At 33.1% G+C, this 20468-nt stretch overlaps 1 protein-coding gene across 1 annotated transcript in view; it reads right to left on the reverse strand.

The window, feature by feature from the left end:
- Positions 1–19049, reverse strand: part of LOC124370406 (probable ATP-dependent RNA helicase DDX43) — a 43886-nt gene extending 24837 nt beyond the window's left edge. Inside the window, exons 1-6 of the mRNA XM_046828693.1 lie at positions 18870–19049; positions 9699–10112; positions 7863–8129; positions 3729–3838; positions 3279–3499; positions 213–378 (exon numbers count right to left, since the gene is read on the reverse strand). Of these exons, the coding sequence (XP_046684649.1) occupies positions 213–378; positions 3279–3499; positions 3729–3838; positions 7863–8129; positions 9699–10097 (1163 nt within the window). The 5' untranslated portion in view covers positions 10098–10112; positions 18870–19049. The remainder of the gene's footprint in view (positions 1–212; positions 379–3278; positions 3500–3728; positions 3839–7862; positions 8130–9698; positions 10113–18869) is intronic.
- Between the last annotated feature and the right edge of the window lie 1419 nt (positions 19050–20468).

Genomic DNA, 20468 nt, shown 5'->3' on the forward strand with positions numbered 1-20468 from the left:
TTCTTACATGTCTAAAGAATATATGAAAGGACTGTGAGCCTCTATAGACTTACAATTAAACTAGCTGTATCAAGAAAAAATTGTATCTTTTAATCATTGATAAATATTATCATATTTTTTATTAGTAAACATACAAATTTTTACATGTAATCTCAAAAAATTGGCATAATTATTGTTTTTACTAGTACATGTCTATAAGTTAAGTGACTCACGATTTGATTCCCTTATAAGAGTAATTTTTGGCCTCCGTCTGTATCTGCTGCGCCAGCTCACGGGTGGGAGCCAGGATAAGAACATTAGGGCCCCCTCGCTGGGAGCGAGGAACTGGCTGTCCCTCGATGTGGATGAATGCCGGCAGTAAAAATGCCAGAGTCTTCCCTGCAACATTGAATTTATTAGAGAACTTGCTTTTTGTTTATTTTGAGGTAAGAAGTATCAGAGACCGCCAGTAAAACTTCTGGAGAGACACGATAGTAGAAAAGTTTGTGTACCACTCTAACTTTCTGTCACTTAGTAGGGTAGGCTAGAAAAGTAAGCAAGGAGAACATCCCGTACTTATGTTTTTTTTTTTCTAACAGAACTATTGAAATTATACCTTTCAATTAAGCTGTCTCCTTTCCTCTATATGGAAATCAGTGGTTGGAACCATTACCAAAATATAATTTAATTACATCAGTTTTTGCTGCACTGAATTTAGATTCTATTTGGCATGATAAACCAAATTACGAAGAACTTTCTCTAAATGTTTGAGTCATAAAATTACTTAATCATAACAAAATAAGAATATATCCAACAGACAATGCTGTATTTCTATGCAACATAAAATAATAATACAACAAACCAAACATGATTTTAAATTATTAAACATCTTCACTTTAATCCTTTGAGTGCCGGAGCATCGCTGTCAGCGATCCCGCATTATATGCAAGAAATGCCAGAATCGCTGTTAGCGACTTCTGCAGTAACGCTTATATTTTATATAGTTTTTATCTAAATTGGCTCAATTACTATACATATGCATTCCAAAGGCTTCAACGTAACTTTCGATGTAGGTTTTGTTGCATTTTGGTTAGATTCTGATTTTTATGGCGGTTGTAAAGTCAGCGAGTCGGTTGCGTTTAGAATCGACCGCTATGCGGACGAGCCGCCACGTGTTTTGTTTGCGCTGCTGTTTATTTCACAAATGATATTGAAAGTGTTTAAGTGTAAATGGGTTTGTAGTGTTAGTATTTTCAAATTATTTTGTTTGTGTATATTGTTCTAGTCTGTATGTAAGTAGAACAATGACTTGGCCGCGAGTTACGGCGATCGTAAGCATGTAGTACTTTACTAAATACGTTTGTATAGTTTTTATGTTTTTTGCGTTTGTTCAGTGATATTAATAAACAATGAGTCGTAAAAACATTGCTGACAATGAAGACCTAGTATTGCAGGCATTAGATTTAAGCATTATCAGTGTAGAAAATACACAGAGTGTTAGGTTAGGTTAGAAAATTTCTAGTTTTGTAGTGGTTCATATTTTCATATTTATTTTCCAAACTTTATTTATAAGTATAAAAAATGTTTATATGTCTTTTTGTAAGGAATTAAATGGAGTATAAGATAGAATAACTAAAAGTGAAAAATAAAATATTTCAATAACACTAAGTTGTGTCAAAATAAAAAACTAAATGTTTTTGCTCATAAAGTTTTTGTTAATGATTTTTTTTATTTGTATAAAAACGTTAAATAAGTGATCAATGTATTATGTGTATAAAGAAAATATATTGATCTAAAAAAATCAAAAACCCAAGACATTATACCAATAAATAAATTTGTTATGAATGTTTAACTAGACCCTTTCAGAATCAGGCATTTTCGCTGTGCATTTTATGCATACCATATAGCAAAACGCTGCGGCACTCAAAGGGTTAATAATGCATGTTACAAAATATTACTTTGTCATTAAATGTTATGTATGCCAAATACCACATGGCCTCATACACTTTATAAATACGGGGAGAGGCTGTAAGAACAGTTTAATTTTTACCACTTTTTTAACTAATTTTTTGTGAACAAAATTAAAAATAATTTATTTATTTTTGTAGTATTTACCATATTTAAAATGATGTTTAAAAATCCCTCCTCCACAGTGATTTTAACTTCAAACTGTTCAAAACTATCTAACAAAATAACTGCACTATTGATACATTTTTACCAGTTGTACATTCTATGAGTTTCTCTCATATAATAGTAGTTCATTCTATAGAGTAACTTACATGTTATTGTATAAATAAGTTTTATACCTGTGCAAAAGTTTTTCCATAGGCCTTTTATTTTAAACCAGAACTATAATCTCATTTGTAATTTGTTTAATAAATTGGCAATAATTTAGTTTTTTACTCTGGTTGGGTTTTTATAACCTATTTGTTCACAGGTTAGTGAAAAAATTAATATAAAAATAGGGCAAATGATACTTAAAATAGAAATATTGCAAAAATAAAAACTGGTGGTACTATGAAAATGTTTATGATCAAACTATTGATTAATAATGTAAGCACATGTTCTATAATTACACAGAAAAAGTAAACACATTAAAAAACTAAGAGGTTCATAAGAAAGTGTTACATAAACTCTGGATCTTTGTATACATTTAAGTTTACCCAAAAGTTGAAATTTTTTAATTGGAACCTTTTCTCAAATGGTATTAATGCAATAAGCTGAAATCATTACACACCATTCTTGTTACAGTTGCAAAGCAGCTGAGTTCTTTTGTGATCATGTACTGTATTTGCATTTAGGTGTATAAAAATTATTAATAACTAAAAAACATGTTTTTACAAATTAATACAATATCATAACTCAGAGAAAACCAATTATATTTAGCTAAAAAAACTCAGCATGGTTCTCAGCATTTTTCAAAGAATGTAGAACAACTGACAAAAAAGTCAAATTTTTTTAAATATGTTCATTACGTTAACATGGTGAAGTACAGAGTTATGGATTCTCCATAAGAGTGTGGTAGCTTAGCTTATCTACCAGCCTGGCATTTAACATAGGGTTAAAGTTTAAAACTTATTTACGAATAAGGATTTGTCTCAAGTCCATATGTTTCACTATAGAAACTTCGATTTTTAGTGTCTAAACACTAATAATTGTTAAAAAGAGAAAATAATAGCTACTCACAGGTGGCGATATCTAAATATTCAGCAACTGAATATGAACAATTAATAAATGATTTAAAGATTTCTGTACTTGTACTGATAATGAATAAGTTTAAATATTGCTACTGTACTTACCAGTTCCGGTTTGTGCAATGCCTATCAAATCTTTTCCGCTTAGCAGAATAGGCCAGGCTTGACATTGAATGGGTGAAGGCTTTACGAAATTCTGATTGTATATCAGCTCCAGTATGTCTGGATAGGGATCAAAGGCCTGCTCAAACGTCATCACTGGGTTAGGGATTGTTTCCCCACATTCACCAAAAGTGTGACTTACAACAATATTTTTATTTTCTAGCCTGAAATGGATAAACAGAAATTAGGATATACAATGTGTGAGCAATCTACTACTTATTATCTGGATTTTAATGAGATAACTGTAGTGAAAACTATATACAGTAATAATGAATTATCTTAATGTTTTATCTTATGCGATAATGACAATGACAATGTTTCCATATAATTCAAAAGATTTTTTTCAATAAAGATTTGAACTGTTAAGTAAATTTATATAAGTTTTATACCTACCTAAATTGTTTAACCATTTCTTCATCCATATTTTTGACTTGGGGGTCCTCTTTATAAAACTCTTTAATGATAGGAGGACACTTACTCCATTTTAACTTCTGTCCCTCCTCCTAAAAACATAACATAACTCATAACATAAGTCAATATTGTGTTTAAAGTAAGAATTTAAAATTATAATTAGCAAACATTTATTTTACCATTTTGTTTTCTTTATGTACAGTGTTTTTTTTAACCCTCAACTTGGCGAACACAGATTTGCATCGTTTAGTATTATTACACATAACACACCAATGACAACCATATGATGACCATTAGAAATATCAAAAACAACTGAATAACGTGGTGCCTTTATTTGATCTTTTATAATAACTATGACATCAGTGACTAAACCAGTTCATGCATTGTAACTTACCTTTTTTTGGCAGCACTTAGTCTTGCTTACGTAAATGTTTTGAGGTAAATTTATTGTTGTTAGTGATTTATATTTATTATAGTTACAATAATTGCTTATTAGTAAGTGATAAGACTAGATGTGTTAAAATTATGTTTTAATTTTATATGAAAAATTTATCCAATTTAAGCACAACATGTCATGTACTTGTCAAAGAAACTACAAAAAAGTATAATTTTCTAAAACTAGAAAAAATTTAGTCTATCTTGGACTTATTTAATTATCCATTTACTCTATTCTGTCCAGAACATTTCGTGTGCATACAACATGAATTTCTGACATAGAAGTTTTTCTAGAGTTTTATTCAATTTCTGCTGCTGTTAAAATACAAGACACATTCTTGAGGCACAACACTGTATAATCTTTACTGAAGCAAACCATTAATTTACAAATTCCACCAGTATTAGGAGTAACTTCCTCCAGAAGATCTAAATCAGGTGACATTTATTTCTCAATTTACAACTGGCACACATCACGTTAGTTATTTTCAGAATATTGCTGCTGATAGAATAGATATTTTTCAGACATATGATGATTCCAAATTGAAAATTCTTGTTTCAACCCTTGTAGTGTTAATCGACTAAGTTTTGTCGATCAAACATTCACTCATAATCACTTCTTATAATATATTCTGGCAACATATCGATTTGATTATGTACCGTTGGATTTGGGAAGAAAAATGTTAACGGTATTTATTGAACTTTCAAGCAAATAATGCATACAAATCACATTACTGCAGAGGTTCCCAAACTTTTTTGGCCCACGGCTCCCTTTGAGTACAGACATGGCTTTGCGGCGCACCTAGTATAATTTATCCGTTTTGCATTGCACTTACATTACAATAATTAAATTTTTTGTATAAAAATTTAATAGTTATTTGTTATTATACTTTACGTAGCATTGTTGATAAGATTGTTGTTACTTTTTTAACAACACACCAGGTTTACCTTGTTCTTACAACAGTAAAAAACATCATTAAACACACAAAAGTTGGATTGTACTTGATTTATTGCAAAAAAATGTAATAATAATAACTTAAAACAACCATAAGAAAAACACGACTCCCTTTATAAGAAAATTATATATAGAAATGAAATGCTAACTTGAAAAATATTATACATATTATACATAAATAACAAAGTCCATAAGTTTCTGTTTCAATAGGACGGATGCGCTTGTTTGTCTTTTATAAGCTCATTGTACCTGGGTGTAAATTTTGATATAGCAACCCGAATTTCCTTTTCAATGTTAAGCTTTGCTCTATATTTGGATTTTATCACTGCAACAGCGGAAAAACCACACTCGCAAAGGTAAGAACTTGCAAATGGAATAACTGCACGCAAAGCCTTTTTGCTCAACAGTGGAAATTCGTTTTCAATACCATTCCAAAACTCAAACAGGGATTGGGACTGAAATTTTGATTTCAATGAGAAGTCCGTTGAAATGTCAATTAGCTGTTCTGCTTCTTCATTGCTGAAGTTTTCAGGCATTTCAGTTTGAAAAGGGTTGTTTACCCACTGCTGCGCTTTGATTTCATCTTTTGGCAGGTAGTCTTCAAAATAACTTTGTACTCTAGACAAGTGCTGAGTCAACATTGTTTTCATTTCTTCTTTCAGAGTACGATCGTTTTCTTTAAGAAACTGATTCAAAGTTGAAAACATCGAACAATCTCCATTCTTCAAACTTTTTTTCCAAAGCATAAGTTTCTTCTTGAATGCTTCAACTTTACTGCTCAATTGAAAAATATCCGTATTGTTCCCCTGCAAAGACTTGTTAAGAATGTTCAAACGTTCAAAAATATCTGTCAGGAACGCCAGTTTAAGGAGAAAACTTTCATCAATAAACATATCAGCAAGAGCATTATTGTCTTCACTCAGAAAAATGTAGATTTCTTGCCTCAGCTCAAACAATCTTAGCAGAGAATTGCCCAGAGATAGCAATCAAGCACTGCTATAGTACAAAAGCGACGAATGTTGAGCGCCTGTGTCATCACATAGTTTAGAAAAAAACCGGGCTTTCATTGGTCTTGTTTTGATAAAATTTATTACTTGGATCACGGTTTTTATAACTGCACTTAACTCTGAACTGAACTTTGCTGCTGCCAGTGCTTCTCGGTGTATAATACAGTGTGTCCAAATGCGAGATTGCAGTCCTTGGTAGTGGCCTGACATTGACCGGCCTCCATCAGTACACATCCCAACACAGTCTTCCCAGTTAATATCATTCTCCGCCATACAATTGTTAACAATATCAAACAACTCTTTACCAGAGGTGCCTCCTTCAATTTCCTTACAAAACAACAAATCTTCTATCAACTGGTTTTCATTCACATACCTAACGTAGCAAATTAAATTAGCGTCTTTGTGACTGTCAGTAGCCTCGTCTAATTGAATTCCGAACTCTTTACCTCTCAAACTATTTATAAGCTGGTTGTTAATGTCCTCAGATATGTCATCAATCCTCCTGCTTATTGTATTGTTTGACAGAGGAATTTTAAGAAGCTGCTTCCCTGCATCCTCGCCAATCATTATCTTAGCAATGTCAACGGCAGCTGGTAAAATAAGCTCTTCCGCAATTGTGTGAGGCTTATTGCATTTTGCAATGTGATATGCCACTTTGAATGAAGCTAAAAGTGCATCGCTGTTAGCTTTGGAATGTTTAGAAAAAGAAGCCTTTTATTTTACTGCCTCAGTTTCCTTTCTTTTAAAAAACTCTCTTGGTTTCCCTATCAAGTTTGAGTGGACAGTTTCTAAATGCCGTTTTAGTTTACTAGGCAGCATAGATTCGACTGATAAAACCTTCATGCAAACAACACATTGCGGGCGCTCTTCATTATTAATTTCAATACAAGAAAAACCAAAATCTAAATACTTATCGTCATATTTTCTGTATTTTGGTTTACGGCTTCCCTCAGCTGCCTCGGCCTCGCTCTTTGCAGAAGTTGACGCGGAATCACTACTTTGTTTACTTCCTTGTTCAATTTTATTTGAAGATAAGAAATCTTTTCATTTAAAGAACAATATAATAACCAACACTAAATAAACTGAACAAAACTACAACTTCACTACTTTGATTATTTACTTCACTTGTGCGACTGTCACACTGTGTAAACATAAACTCGCAACTTAAATCTAAAACATAACCTCAACAGAAGCTAGACTGCAAGTAGTAGTAGCAGACTGTCCGCCGGGAACGTACGACGATTTCCGAAAATACACGAAGGTAGTAAGTTCCAAGAACAGAATGACATACCGAGATGCAAAGCTCTGTTCTCTGACCTTGCCTAGTTGTTTTGTTTGTGCAACCGGCCGGCTGGGCCAGTAAGTAAGGTTCGGCAGGGGGAAGAGGGGGTAGTAACTCCAAAGCCGCGTGCACAGACTGGTCCGCACTGTATTGTAGTATGATGACGTTTAGACTCTTTGGTAGACAACGGCGGCGCACATAGCACTAGCTCGCGGCGCACACTTTGGGAAACTCTGCATTACTGTATTCCTGATAACCCGGCATATTCAAAAACTCAGCCACACTTTGGTCCACAATAGGCAAGAGTTCTCGGGACTCCACTACAATGAGAAAACTAAGAATAAGTTGGGATTTCACTGTGAAACTCCATAAAACCTCTGTAGTGTTAAATCTATTAATTAATATCAACTCAGTTTTAACTGTACAAAATAAATACTTACATATTGTCTATTGACTTCATCCCAATCAATTGCTAGGTCTTCATCTTCCACCCTCTTCCGTATAGGAACAGCGGAGAAGCTGTTATTTTGGCCACGTCCTCTTCTAGGACCAGAGCTTCCGTAAGGTCGACCTCCACCACCACCACCCCTCCCTCCCATGTCATTTAACAACTCGTCTATCAGTTCTTTGGCCTTAGTCTGGCTCTCAGCCGAACCCCTCAATGTTACTTGTGTCTGGTCCGAATAACTGTCGTTGTTCTTCTCTACCTGAAAATAGAATAAGTTTAGACTTTCCTGATTATATACAAACAAGAAAAAAAGTGATCACCCTATATATATATATATATATATATATATATATATATATATATATATATATATATATAGTATATATATATATTTAATTATTTATTTCAAATGAAATTACAAGATTAGTACAAGATTGAATAGACCTGGTTTAACAAAAAAAAAAAAAACAATGGAACAGACTTTTGTTAAAAAAGGGTAGTGTTTAAAGAATAATATTCTAAAATTTCTAAATTCTTTAACTCTTAATCCTTGGCAGTCCACTGAGTGTGGCTTTAACTGATGTCTAGCAGAGCTCAGGTGTAATCAAAGGTTGTTATTGTCAGCTCAGCCTGCAGGCAACACATAGTGGCTGGCTGTGTTCCTAGTCTCAACTGAGTGATTGCGTAACAATAAAAATCACTTTGACTAGGATTTTAATAGCAGCATTTGAGCTCAGACCCTTTAAATCACTGGGATTTAAATGCAAACCTTTTAACACTTATGAGATATTATAGAGCTAAAAGTTTATACTTTTGTTATTGGTTATCTATTCCTTTCTTGTTTAAGTGCCAAGTAATATGTAATTTAAGCTATTGTTTTCCTAATTGAATTGTCTTTTAATCGTATTTTTATTTACAGCTTAGATAAGAATTATAAATATTATGAATTAAGCAACTGCGTAATAAAATGGACCACACATAATGGGCAGCCAAATGTAACTATAAAATAGAATCAGAATCAGAATCAGAATCATTTTATTGTCGTCCAACAATTACAAAATTGTATTGACAAAGTCAAGTGTGATATTAAAAATATCACTAAGTAGGCCTACAGAGCCTAAAATAAATACAATCTATATCTACGTTAAAAGTTTAAAATTGTAAGTCACTAAAATTATCATTAAAAATCTCATCTACAGAATAAAACGTTTTTCTCTTGAGCCACTCTGCAACAACATTCTTAAACCTACCAACAGAAATTGATCTAGTGTGGACTATAGATAGATAGACAGGACTACTCAGTGTGGTCTCTGAGTTAAGAGGCCAAATATGATGGTAATCTTCAGATCTAACAAAAATAACTGCTAAGGCCATCCATGAATATTCACCGTGATGAAGAGACAATTACTTAAGTTAAAAACCAAGTGCTAAGGGTTAAATAGATACAAATTAATTCAAACATTAATCTACTTCAAAAAAAGAAAAAAATAAGTAATAAAAAACTAAAAATGGTTAAAAAAGGTTTGGTTTTTAATGCGATTTTCAAAACAATATCTAAATTAACATATTTACATTAAATAAAAAAGAAACAAATAACTAATTAAAAACTAAATAACACAGGACACAATAATTTTAACACTCATAACCTACAAAAAGAAATACCCACAGATACAATTATTAACCAAATTTTATTTTAAAATATTGAAAGCTGTATGAATGAATGAATCACATGAGACTACTACTATAATTAAAAACATGACAATAATTTAAAGAGATATATCTGAATTTGTATGGATTAAAATAGTAAGTTATTTGTTCATAGATCTACCTTAATTTCAGCTCCAGAATCACTTTCAAGTTCTCTTATTTTCGAGCCACCTTTTCCAATAATTCTTCCAACATCTGAAGAATTTATTGTTATTGAAGTAGAAGTGCTGTCATCTCTTTTGAATCCTCTGTCTCTATCCCCTCCACCACTCCGCCCTCTACCATCATCTCTCCCCCTGAATCCATTATCTCTTCCTCCATTCCAATTCCCATTTCCACCATCACTTCTATCCCAATTTCCTCTGCCTCTGCCTCTCCTAGAACCCTCATTAGACCTCTCATCTCGCCAGCCTCCACCCCTCCCTCCTCTAAAACCTCCTCCACCTCTTGAAAATGTGGCTGTATAAACAGGAGGAGGATTTGAACTTTCACCACCAGAATCCCATCCGTCATCTGCCATGATGTTTTGTATTACCTGTTAACAAAAGGATGATTAAATATTTTAAAACATGAAGTTAAGGTCAGTTTAAGGTTATTTGTTCAAAATATGTTATTGATAAAGGATGATTTTAAAGGCTAAAGGATTTCAATAACAAGTGTCCAAATTCCTGCTATCTTTTCCAACAGTTCTGATTCTAATAATTTATTTAACTTTTTGTATGTTTTGTTACTAACATCTTTTTTAGATTCCCAATACTAAATTAACACTTTCTCTGCCAGGTAACTTAATGACTACAGATTATCAGCACCAGTAATGCTTGGCTGATCAGCTTAGACATTTGATCAGATTGTCAGACAATTTACTGACAGCATACACCAGCAAAAAATCAGAAATCAGAAGTTTTATTGGCCATTAAGTACTCCAAAGATTACAATAGGCTTTGTCAAAATAACATTATTTTCTAGCTTAATTCTAGTGATATAGTATAAATATATACTAGTTTCCAGTCATATCTGTTATAATAAGTACAAAATAAATACTTAAATCTACTCAAATAAATAAAACATAAAAAACACAGATACATGGAGTTAAAATCTAAAATAAACAATATAATAAATTATGGAGTATCCTTATTTTTTTATTTACAATATATCACATTTCATATACTCCTCAACGCTGTAAAATGCCTTAAGCTTAAGCCACTCTGACATGTTTGATTTAAATTGTTTTAAAGGAAAAGCTCTAACAAAAAGAGGAAGCTTATTAAATAGTTTTAATTTCTGGTATTTATGGCTTTTTTAATATTTATCTAGCCTTATATTAGGAGTTCTTAGATTATCTTTTGATCTCATACCATACTCATGGAGTGTACATTGTGTTTTAAATCTATCTTCATTTTCTTTTACACATTAGATTATAGAAAATATAAGTACATGCCAAGGTCATAATTTTAACCCTAGAAAAATGTTGTCTGAAAGACTCTTGGTATGATAATCCAGCTAATATTCTAATTGTTTTATTCTGTCAGACAAAAACGTTTTTTCTCTACTGGAATTACCCCACAGTCGAATGCCGTAACACAAGTGGCTATGAAATAAGATGTTGTACGCCATTATAAGTGTTTCTATGTTTACACAGTACTTCAATTTTCTTAGCAGGAAAATTGCCCTAGATAATTTTTTACAGAGACTATCAATATGTACATTCCAACACAATTTACTATCTAGATAGAAGCAAAGTAGTTTTACAGGTTTGAATAAACTATCATTAATCATTGGTTTTTAAGTATGAATATTATATTTTCAGTTTTGTTTTCATTTATTAAAAGGCTATTTGCAGAATACCAAGCTTTAGCTAGTTCTAGGGATGTATTTAATTGCAACATTACATTGGTAATATCCCCATCTGCACTAATCAGTGTGGTGCCATCTGCGTACAGTAGACTTGTAACGAATATCCGGTTACTAACCGGTATCCGGCCTATCCGGCCTTTTTTTAGTATTCAGTGTCCGGCCGGATACTTGCTACTATTCGGCCAGATACCGGATACTTAATTAGGTAAACTTTGAAATCAATAAAACACCTTTAAGATTGAAATATTTGTATTAATATTGAAAAGTATTTTATTGTAGTACACACTTTAGTTATTTATACAGCTTAATATACAAAATCAGTAGTCATATTTAACTAACGACAAATTGTGGTAAATAAAAACAAGTTTCTCAGCGTGTACTGGCAGTAAACGGTTGCGTTTTGCTTCGTACACAAGTCCTGCTTCTGAGAATAGCCTTTCACTGTAGACACTGCTGCAAGGAGACGAGAGATATACCTTTACAATATTTGATAGAATTGGGTATTGCTTGGCGTTGGTTGACCACCACTTAAAAGGGTCTTCTTTTCTGTCCAGACGAACAGTTTGCAAAAAAATAGTCAATTTCATTTGCTGCAGAGCTTTTCCCAATGTCAATAGATTGGTCTGATACTTTTGCAACTTCGTCGAAGCAATTCCAAAAACTGTTGTATTTTTTCACTGTCACTACCACTTTCATAATTAGTCTTCTTGGCAGGTGGAGAATAATCATTATCAATATCAATATCGTTGGTAGATCCATTACCACATTCAAAATCACAACTCATTTTTAAGGCTTGTAATAAAATTGTTTGTCTTGCTCTTTCGGCTTGAGCTTATCTCAAGAAACTGGTCTTATATCTCGGATCTAGAAAAGTTGCAACCAAGTATTTATCATTCTCTTTAAAGTCAAAACGTTGTTCAAGCTGAGTTTTTAGTGACGACCTCATTTTTAATAAGTTCTGTGTTCCTACTGCAGTTTCTTCCTTTCCCAGGTATTTCAACAGTGTTACTACATGTGGTATTACTTCAGATATACATGAAAGACCAGAGCTAGTAATTTTAGTGATCTCTTCAAATGGTTTAAGGAGTCTGATATATTGCTCCATTAATTCCCACTGAGCTGGAAAAAAGTTATTTAAGGTATCGTGATCGGTAACATACAAGGATACAGCTCGTTTCTGTTCTAAAAGTCGTTCCATCAAATAATAAGTGGAGTTCCACCTAGTGCTGACATCTTGCACAAGTTGGTGATCTGGCAAGCTAATTTCTTGACGGATTGCTTTAAGTTTTTCTTGTGCAATAGCATAGTGATTAAAATGGGTTACAATCCGCCTCGCAGCAGCCACTGTCTCCATAACCTCTGGTTGAATCTTTAATGATTGACAGCTATTTGAAGAGAATGAATAAAGCACCTTTCAGAATTAAATTCTGCACCTCGTACGCCTTTTTACTATATTGGCTCCACTGTCGTGTACAACCAAATGAATCTTTTCTTTAGGAATATTCCATAAGTCAGAAACGGCACTTAGCTCCCTTGCTATATTATCACCGGTATGTGAACCAACAAACGGTTTCATTGCCAAAACACCATGTTCAAGAGTAAATTCTGAAGATAACCAATGTGCAGTGAAACTTAGGAAACTAGCATTATTGTGTTGACAGGTCTACATATCAGTAGTTACAGATATTGATGCTGATTGTGAGATATTGGTTTCAATCTTTGAATGTATTCTGTCATATATGTCAGGAATATTTTTTTCATTAATGTAATTGCGACTAGGGATTTTGTATTGTGGCACTGCCTTATTCATAATTCTAGTGAGGCCAATACGTTCAACAATCGATAAAGGTTCATTATCTAAAGCAATCGTCTCAGCAATCAAATAATGGTAAGCTTTTGATTTAGGATTGTTAATGTCCCACAAAAGTTTCCTTTCAGTTGTCTCCAAAAGAGTTAACTGTTTTCTACTAGCAATCACATTTACACTAGTAGGTTTACTTACAGGTGTGGAGGGAACTGCAGAAACAGTAGAATACTCTTCATGATGTTTGTTTCTAAGATGATTCGTCATCGCAGATGTGCCTGCTTTCTTGCCTTCACCACCACGTGAGATTTTATTGTTACACAATAAACACACTGCAAACTTACTATCATGATGATCATCAATATTAAAATACTTCCATATAGGTGATCTTTTCTTAGCTGTCGCCATTGAAATACAACACACTTCAACCACAAAAAAACAAATACAAAAGAACTCACTGACAGACCGTTGGATGCTACTGACTGACTGCGAATGAACAATGCGAGCCACCTATACTCTCCCACGGTCAAAGAGACAGGTTCATACTTGTCTTTCCGTGAATCATCGCTAAAAGTTAAAACTATACACACTCACTACTTGAGCCGTATATCCGGTAGCCGGATATTCGGCGCTTCAGCCTAGAACCTCGCCGGATATCTGGTATCCGGCCAAAACCACTATCCGTTACATCTCTATAGCGTATAGTATAGATATACAAAATATATTTACACTTAAGTCATTTACATAGATTAAAAAAAGAAATGGCCCCAATATGGATAGATCCTTGAGGGACACCAGCTATGACATTTAAATACTTAGATTGAGAATTATTAACTTTAACAACCTGCTACTTTTATAACTTTCTAACAAATTTAACTCCACATTCTTAATGCCATAATATTCTAGTTTTCTACATAATATACTATGGGACACATTGTCAAAAGCTTTGCTTAAGTCAATCAGACTAGAACCTATAACTAACTTACCAAAACCTTTTAAAATTACAACAACCATAGTCTCCACGGCCATTGCAGTGGAGAGTTTAGGCCTAAACCCATATTGATGGTCATATAGCAACGAATTATTTACAAAATAATTATGCAATTGAGACAACAAATAAGATTTAATTATTTTATTGAAAACAGGCACAATTGCAATGGGTCAGTAATTCTCTGGTAAATTTCTGTTACCTTTTTTAAAAACTGGGGTGACTTTAGCTGATTTTAGGCAATCTGGAAACTGGCCTTTAAACATAGTTAAATTTATCAAGTAAGTAAGAGGCACTATTATCACATTAATTATATGCTTTATTACAAAATTTGAGAGCCCATCAATATGCTCACAACGTGTATATCTATATATATAAAAATGAAAACTGTTCGTGTGTAACAGCATCACTCACAAACGGCTGGACGGATTCGCCTAATTTTTTTTTTAATTTGTTCGTCTTGATCTGTAGAAGGTTATAGGATACTTTTTTATCCCTTTCCCGATTCAGGATTCCGCCCCACTGGTTACAGAAATACCCGTAAGAAATGCATTGCAGCAAAACATATGTTATTAAGTGAAAGAGTCTTTTCAAATTTTTAATCAGCTGTTCTTTGTAAACATATATAATGCGACAAAAAATATATTTATATATAAATTTCTTTACACTTATACTATGCTGTTCGAATTAATTGGGACAAATGAAAAAAACCAATTTTTTCCTAAAACATTAGTTTTTAATCATTAGATACCTTATTTAGATTGAACAATCAATACATTTAGTATGAAGTATGTCCTCCTTTAGCAGAAATGACCTCACCTACACGTCTTGGCATTGACTCCACTAGTTTAGCACACATGTTCTTGACTTCATCATCGTGAAAACCAAACTTGTATAGCACTTGTTATCATTTTTTCTTTTGTAGTGCAATCCATCTTAGCTAAAACGTTTCTTGAGAATATGCCATAAGTTCTCAATCGGATTTAGGTCGGGTGAGTTACCAGGCCAATCAAGCACTTTTACTTTGTTTTCCCGCAATAAAAGTCTTGACCAATTTTGAATTGTGGCAAGGGGCTAAGTCATGTTGAAATGTTCCATCAAATGTTTCCCATAAATGGAAACTATCCGACTGCGTAGTATGTCGATGTATTTGGCTGAATTCATCATCCCATTGATGGGAAACTAAGCTCCCAGTACCATTTGTGGTAAAAAAAACCCCAAAACATCTGTTTAGAAGGATGTTTAACAGTCTGTTGGATATGACCTTCTCGCAAAGGTTCACCTTCACTCCGCCTAACAACACTTGATAGATATCCCTGCACAAATAAATGTGATTCATCACTGAAAATAACTTTTTTCCAGTCATCTACAGTCCATGATCGGTATTTCTTAGCCCATACTAAAACGTTTTTTGCATCATTTTCTTAGTAAGAAATTGTTTTTTTCTTCGGTTTTCTTGCCTTTCGACCAACTTTCCAGAAGTCTTTTCCTTACAGTTGAAGTACTCACTTCAATACCAGAATCCAACAAATCCCTTCGAAGGTCTGTGCTTGTCTTTCTTGGATTTATTTTGCTATTTCTTATTAGAATTTTGTCAGTTCTTGGAGTTGTTTTACGTTTGCGCCCACATTTTCCTTTTCTTTTTGGAGACAATGATCCGGAATCTTGATATGTTTTTTAAAATTCTGGAAACACTAGATTTTCCCACACACCAACTGCTGTAGCTATATCTCTCACAGTCATAGACGTGTGTTCATTAAGAGCAACAACTTTAGCACGCTTCCTAGGTGTTATATCCATCTTTGAAGAAGCACGTAAATAAACGGAACACAGTACCACAACCACCGACCGCCACAAAGAAAGGCTCACAACTGAAGGAATGACACTCCAAAAACCAGTCAAACAAGTTTTTTACAGTCAAGTCAACCCAGCACACTACTTCTATGCAGTTATAACCGGTTTGAAGCGGTCCTGGGACATCACCAGTTATCACAAACTAACAAAGACCAGAAAAACATGTTTTGTCCCAATTAATTCGAACAGCATAGTAGTTTTAAAGCATAGAGTAAGCTTAAGAGAAAGGACAAATTTTTGTTTAAACTGTTTCTGCAATCATAATATATAAAAATGAATGTTTGTGTGTTTGTCCTTTATAGACTCAGAAACTATTGGGACCGATCACTATGAAAATTTGTATTTTTCTATGTAGAAGGTTTATACGCAATGCCCATTGATGTAACTAACCACCAGGCTGTACTGCAAGATATAAAAGTTATCAAAGCGCCTGCACATTATAAACTGCAATTACAACACAGTAGTTACGTATATTAAAATATCCAAACACTATTTGAAGGCAAAGAAATATACGGGCAAAGCTTAAGAGACGCGTGCGAAGCCGCGGGAAACAGCTAGTTAATGATATTAGTGATATACTTGATGACAATTTAACATCTTGTTTAAACTATTAACAATAAATTTAACCAAACTACCATCAATCGTGTTCAATACTTGACTGTTGAACTTGGGCATTTAATCAGACTGCCAGACAACTTACTCACTGCATGCACTAGTAATGATTGACTGTTCAGCCTTGGGCATGTGCTCAGACTGCAAGACAACTTACTCACTGCATACACCAGTAATGCTTAACGGTACCTACTTTGGGATTATACCGACCACACCCAGACATGAATCGTTATTTCACATTTTGCTTCTACTGATTACTAGATAAGCGTAGAACAATATTTCGTCAATATAAAACAGGAATTGTCTTATCGCAAACCCCTTCCCATCCTCAGACAGAGGTCAAAGTCGAGCAGTCTAGTAGATAACGTAATTGCAGAGTCTCGCCGCCCGTTCAGGTGGTGCGTCGCTTTGTGTTATTTCCGTGTTTTACCCCTACATTTCTCCAAACACAAAACAATAAAAACAAACATTACAAAACAAAAACTAAACTCTTTATTGAAAAAAACACTCAAAACTTGTTTTTATTCTTGATCACACTCCGCCACCCAAAATGCGAGTGCCTCCGGCCATCAGCGCGGGCTTCAGCAGCACCTTTGGTGCTACCCTGTGCTGATGTCAACGAAAGAAAAACATCCCTCGAGATAGTACCTATCAGTAAAATACCAAATTCTAGAGGGGCTGATCAGAAATATAAATTGAATTGTAATGGAAAGGCAATTATGTACCGTGTAAAAAACTTAAATAATCATGTGATGCTGCGCGGCCTGCCGTAATCGGGATTCTCGAGAAAGATAACAGCAACAAAAATACCTAGAAATGCTTGTAAGTTTGTAATTTTATAATTAAAAAGTTGTTTTTTTTCGTTCTATCATGTTTGTTTCTATAAATTTATATTTTTGTGTTCTTCATACTGGTGTGGTCGATATAATCCCAAAGTACCTGCTTAACAGTTCAGTCTGGGCATGTGCTCAGGATATTTAAGTCCAGTCCATACTTAGTTTTGTTGTTTTGTAATGTTAATGTTTAATTTTTTTTTTTTTTTAATTGTAATGCAACAAGTTTCTTCGGTTGCTGTATAATAAGAGGCCACCACCACAATAGAATCATATTTATGATTATCTATACTATGTAAAAAGATTTAACATGAATTATGTTATATAAAAACTATCTGTTATGTGTATCTATAAAATGTAACAAACAAAACAGTTAAACATTTAGTTACATTTTACTGTTTTTAAGGATATACTATGATTTTATTGTGGTGGTGGCCTCTTATTATACTACAGACGTTCTTGTTAAGGTAATTTATTATAACTCCTATTGCATACAATTTTGACATATAGAAGTTGGATAATATATCAAATTGTTAAATAAAAACAATGGAATAACGAGTGTAGGCCGCTTATTAAAGTCTTCCCGAAATGTATAATTTTAAATTTTGGAGTTTCGATTTAGGCCTAGTACAAATATATCACTTCTGTGGGTATGGTCCCATCCTCTAAAACAAATAAAAATATATAAAAAAGTATCAAATTTCAAAAAAAAAACTAACAAAAACTATTTTACTTATAAAAATATGCATAGTAAAAATACAGATTTTAATGGGGAAAAAATGATAGCCTGTATGACAATGCATAATCAAACAGCTTCAAAAATATTTCTTTTTTTAAGTACTGTAGGCTACCCTTGAAAATCCTGGAAAAGTGGCCACAGAATAAAGGTAATTTAGTTGCCAGTTCTTGGGTTAAGCCTGGTAATTAAAAATAACTAAGACATTAACAGTTCATAACTATGTTACTGTTAATGTGTCATAAAGTACCTATTCATTCATTTGTACCTAATGTAACATTAATATGCTTATTTGTTTGTAGATTGTATACTGTAGCAAGACTATAAATTACTGTAGACGCCCAATAACCAAAATTTAGTCAACTATTTTTCAAGGACAAAGAACCTGCATTATTTATCCAAATTTTGATTTGGGTTGTTATTAACAAGCTCGTTTAATCTTAAACACCTCTTATAATGTATACGTTAGTATAAATTGATTTATTATATCGATAATAAAAAACAATTAGGATACTTGTAACCTTTTAGCCCTCATGTTTCAGTCGGCATAAATACCTAAAATAACGTAGCCTAATTTAAGGAATTCACATTTAATAAATGATTACACTCACCTCTATGAAAGAAGCGAAGTTCCAATAATGTTTCTTTTACAGAAAAGTAAGATGAAAAACTAACTAAAAAAACTACATTGAAAATTCAACAAACGATGACGCGGACATGTGATTTTAACACCCGAACCGGCTACAACAAGATGAGAATTGAGAATAAACAATCAACGTGCAACAACAAAACAGAAAAGAGCAGTATGCAGTCCAAGTCCAACTTCCCAACAACGGCAACCAAATGTGAAACAAAGTATGTCAACCTGCCAAACCAAATAAATATGAAAAATTAATGAATACCATATGCCTTGGAAACCCGCTCATATTTCCTAATCGAACCAAAAACATCAAACTACGTATCGAACAAACATGTTTATATTCTAAAACATAATCAAATAAACCTAATATTTCACCGCAATTCATTCTAAATTTAAAATGTATAAATTAATTATATTCGGGTTCATTTATTCTACTTATTTATTTACAGGTAAATTCATCAACATATTATATAGAGTGTTGAACGACGACATTTTAATGTTTGATTTTATATGACTTGCCCATTTATGCACCGAACATTTTCAAACTCTACACAATTAATAAAGCAGGTTTTTAAAATATTCTGTGAAAATTAAAGCTCCCTAACTAATTGTAGAAACAAAATGGTGACATATTGAACATTTCTTGAGTTACCTGATTTGATTTAATTGCAATGACTGAGAATAGGTATGACTAGGTTTTAAATGAACAAGTCTTGCCCAACGAACTATACTACTGGAACGCGCACTGCCCATAAGCAGCATGTTGTGTTTTCCGGTCGCACACAGCTGTGCGTTACTGGTGTATCCATGGATTTGCAGGCGCTTAAAGTGGGCAAGAACTCACCAAGTTCTGTACTCCATGCCAATGATGCTGATCTTAGAACACATTAACTTTTTATTGATTTTAAATCTAAGGGTAAATTAAGTAGATCAAGTGATGATGTACGGTATTGAAAATTGTAAAATATTATTATTTACTCTAGTTATCTCAAACAAATGCGACCACTTCTAAATTGACAGGAAGCCACGAGTTACTTTGAATTAAAACTGTGACTAAACTATTTTTTTTTAAATAATATCTCATCACATCGAAAAAAACAAAAACTTTTGACATTAAAAAAGAAACCAACTTAGAAATAAGGCAAAAATATTGGTCAAAATAATTTTATTTTCTAACACGTAGATTAAGTGTGTCATGTTTGTAAATTTTTTGTAGTTTATTTTGAAATAAAATACTGTCAATAAAAAGTTGTTTTTTTTTTTCATCTGGGTAATATTTTAATGCCTGTAATATTTGTTTCCGACTTTGTAAGAAAAATAAAAGTCAAAATCTCAGTTATTTTGATATTGCACAAAAATCAGTTTTTTTTAACAGAAAATAAAAATCCACGGTAAAAAGCAGCTACTAACATTTGTAATAATAAATAAATTGTAGTATCTAACAATTGTATTAAGTCTACAAGGCGTTTTAAAGTGATATTAGATCATTACTATAATGCCTGCCATATGGGCGGAGTTAGTTCTTGCCCATTTCCAGCGCCTGCAGACTCGGAACGCAGCCCAGGATTTC

This window comes from Homalodisca vitripennis, chromosome 1, assembly GCF_021130785.1.
Source record: "Homalodisca vitripennis isolate AUS2020 chromosome 1, UT_GWSS_2.1, whole genome shotgun sequence".
In the NCBI taxonomy this organism is placed as follows: Eukaryota; Metazoa; Arthropoda; class Insecta; order Hemiptera; family Cicadellidae; genus Homalodisca; species Homalodisca vitripennis.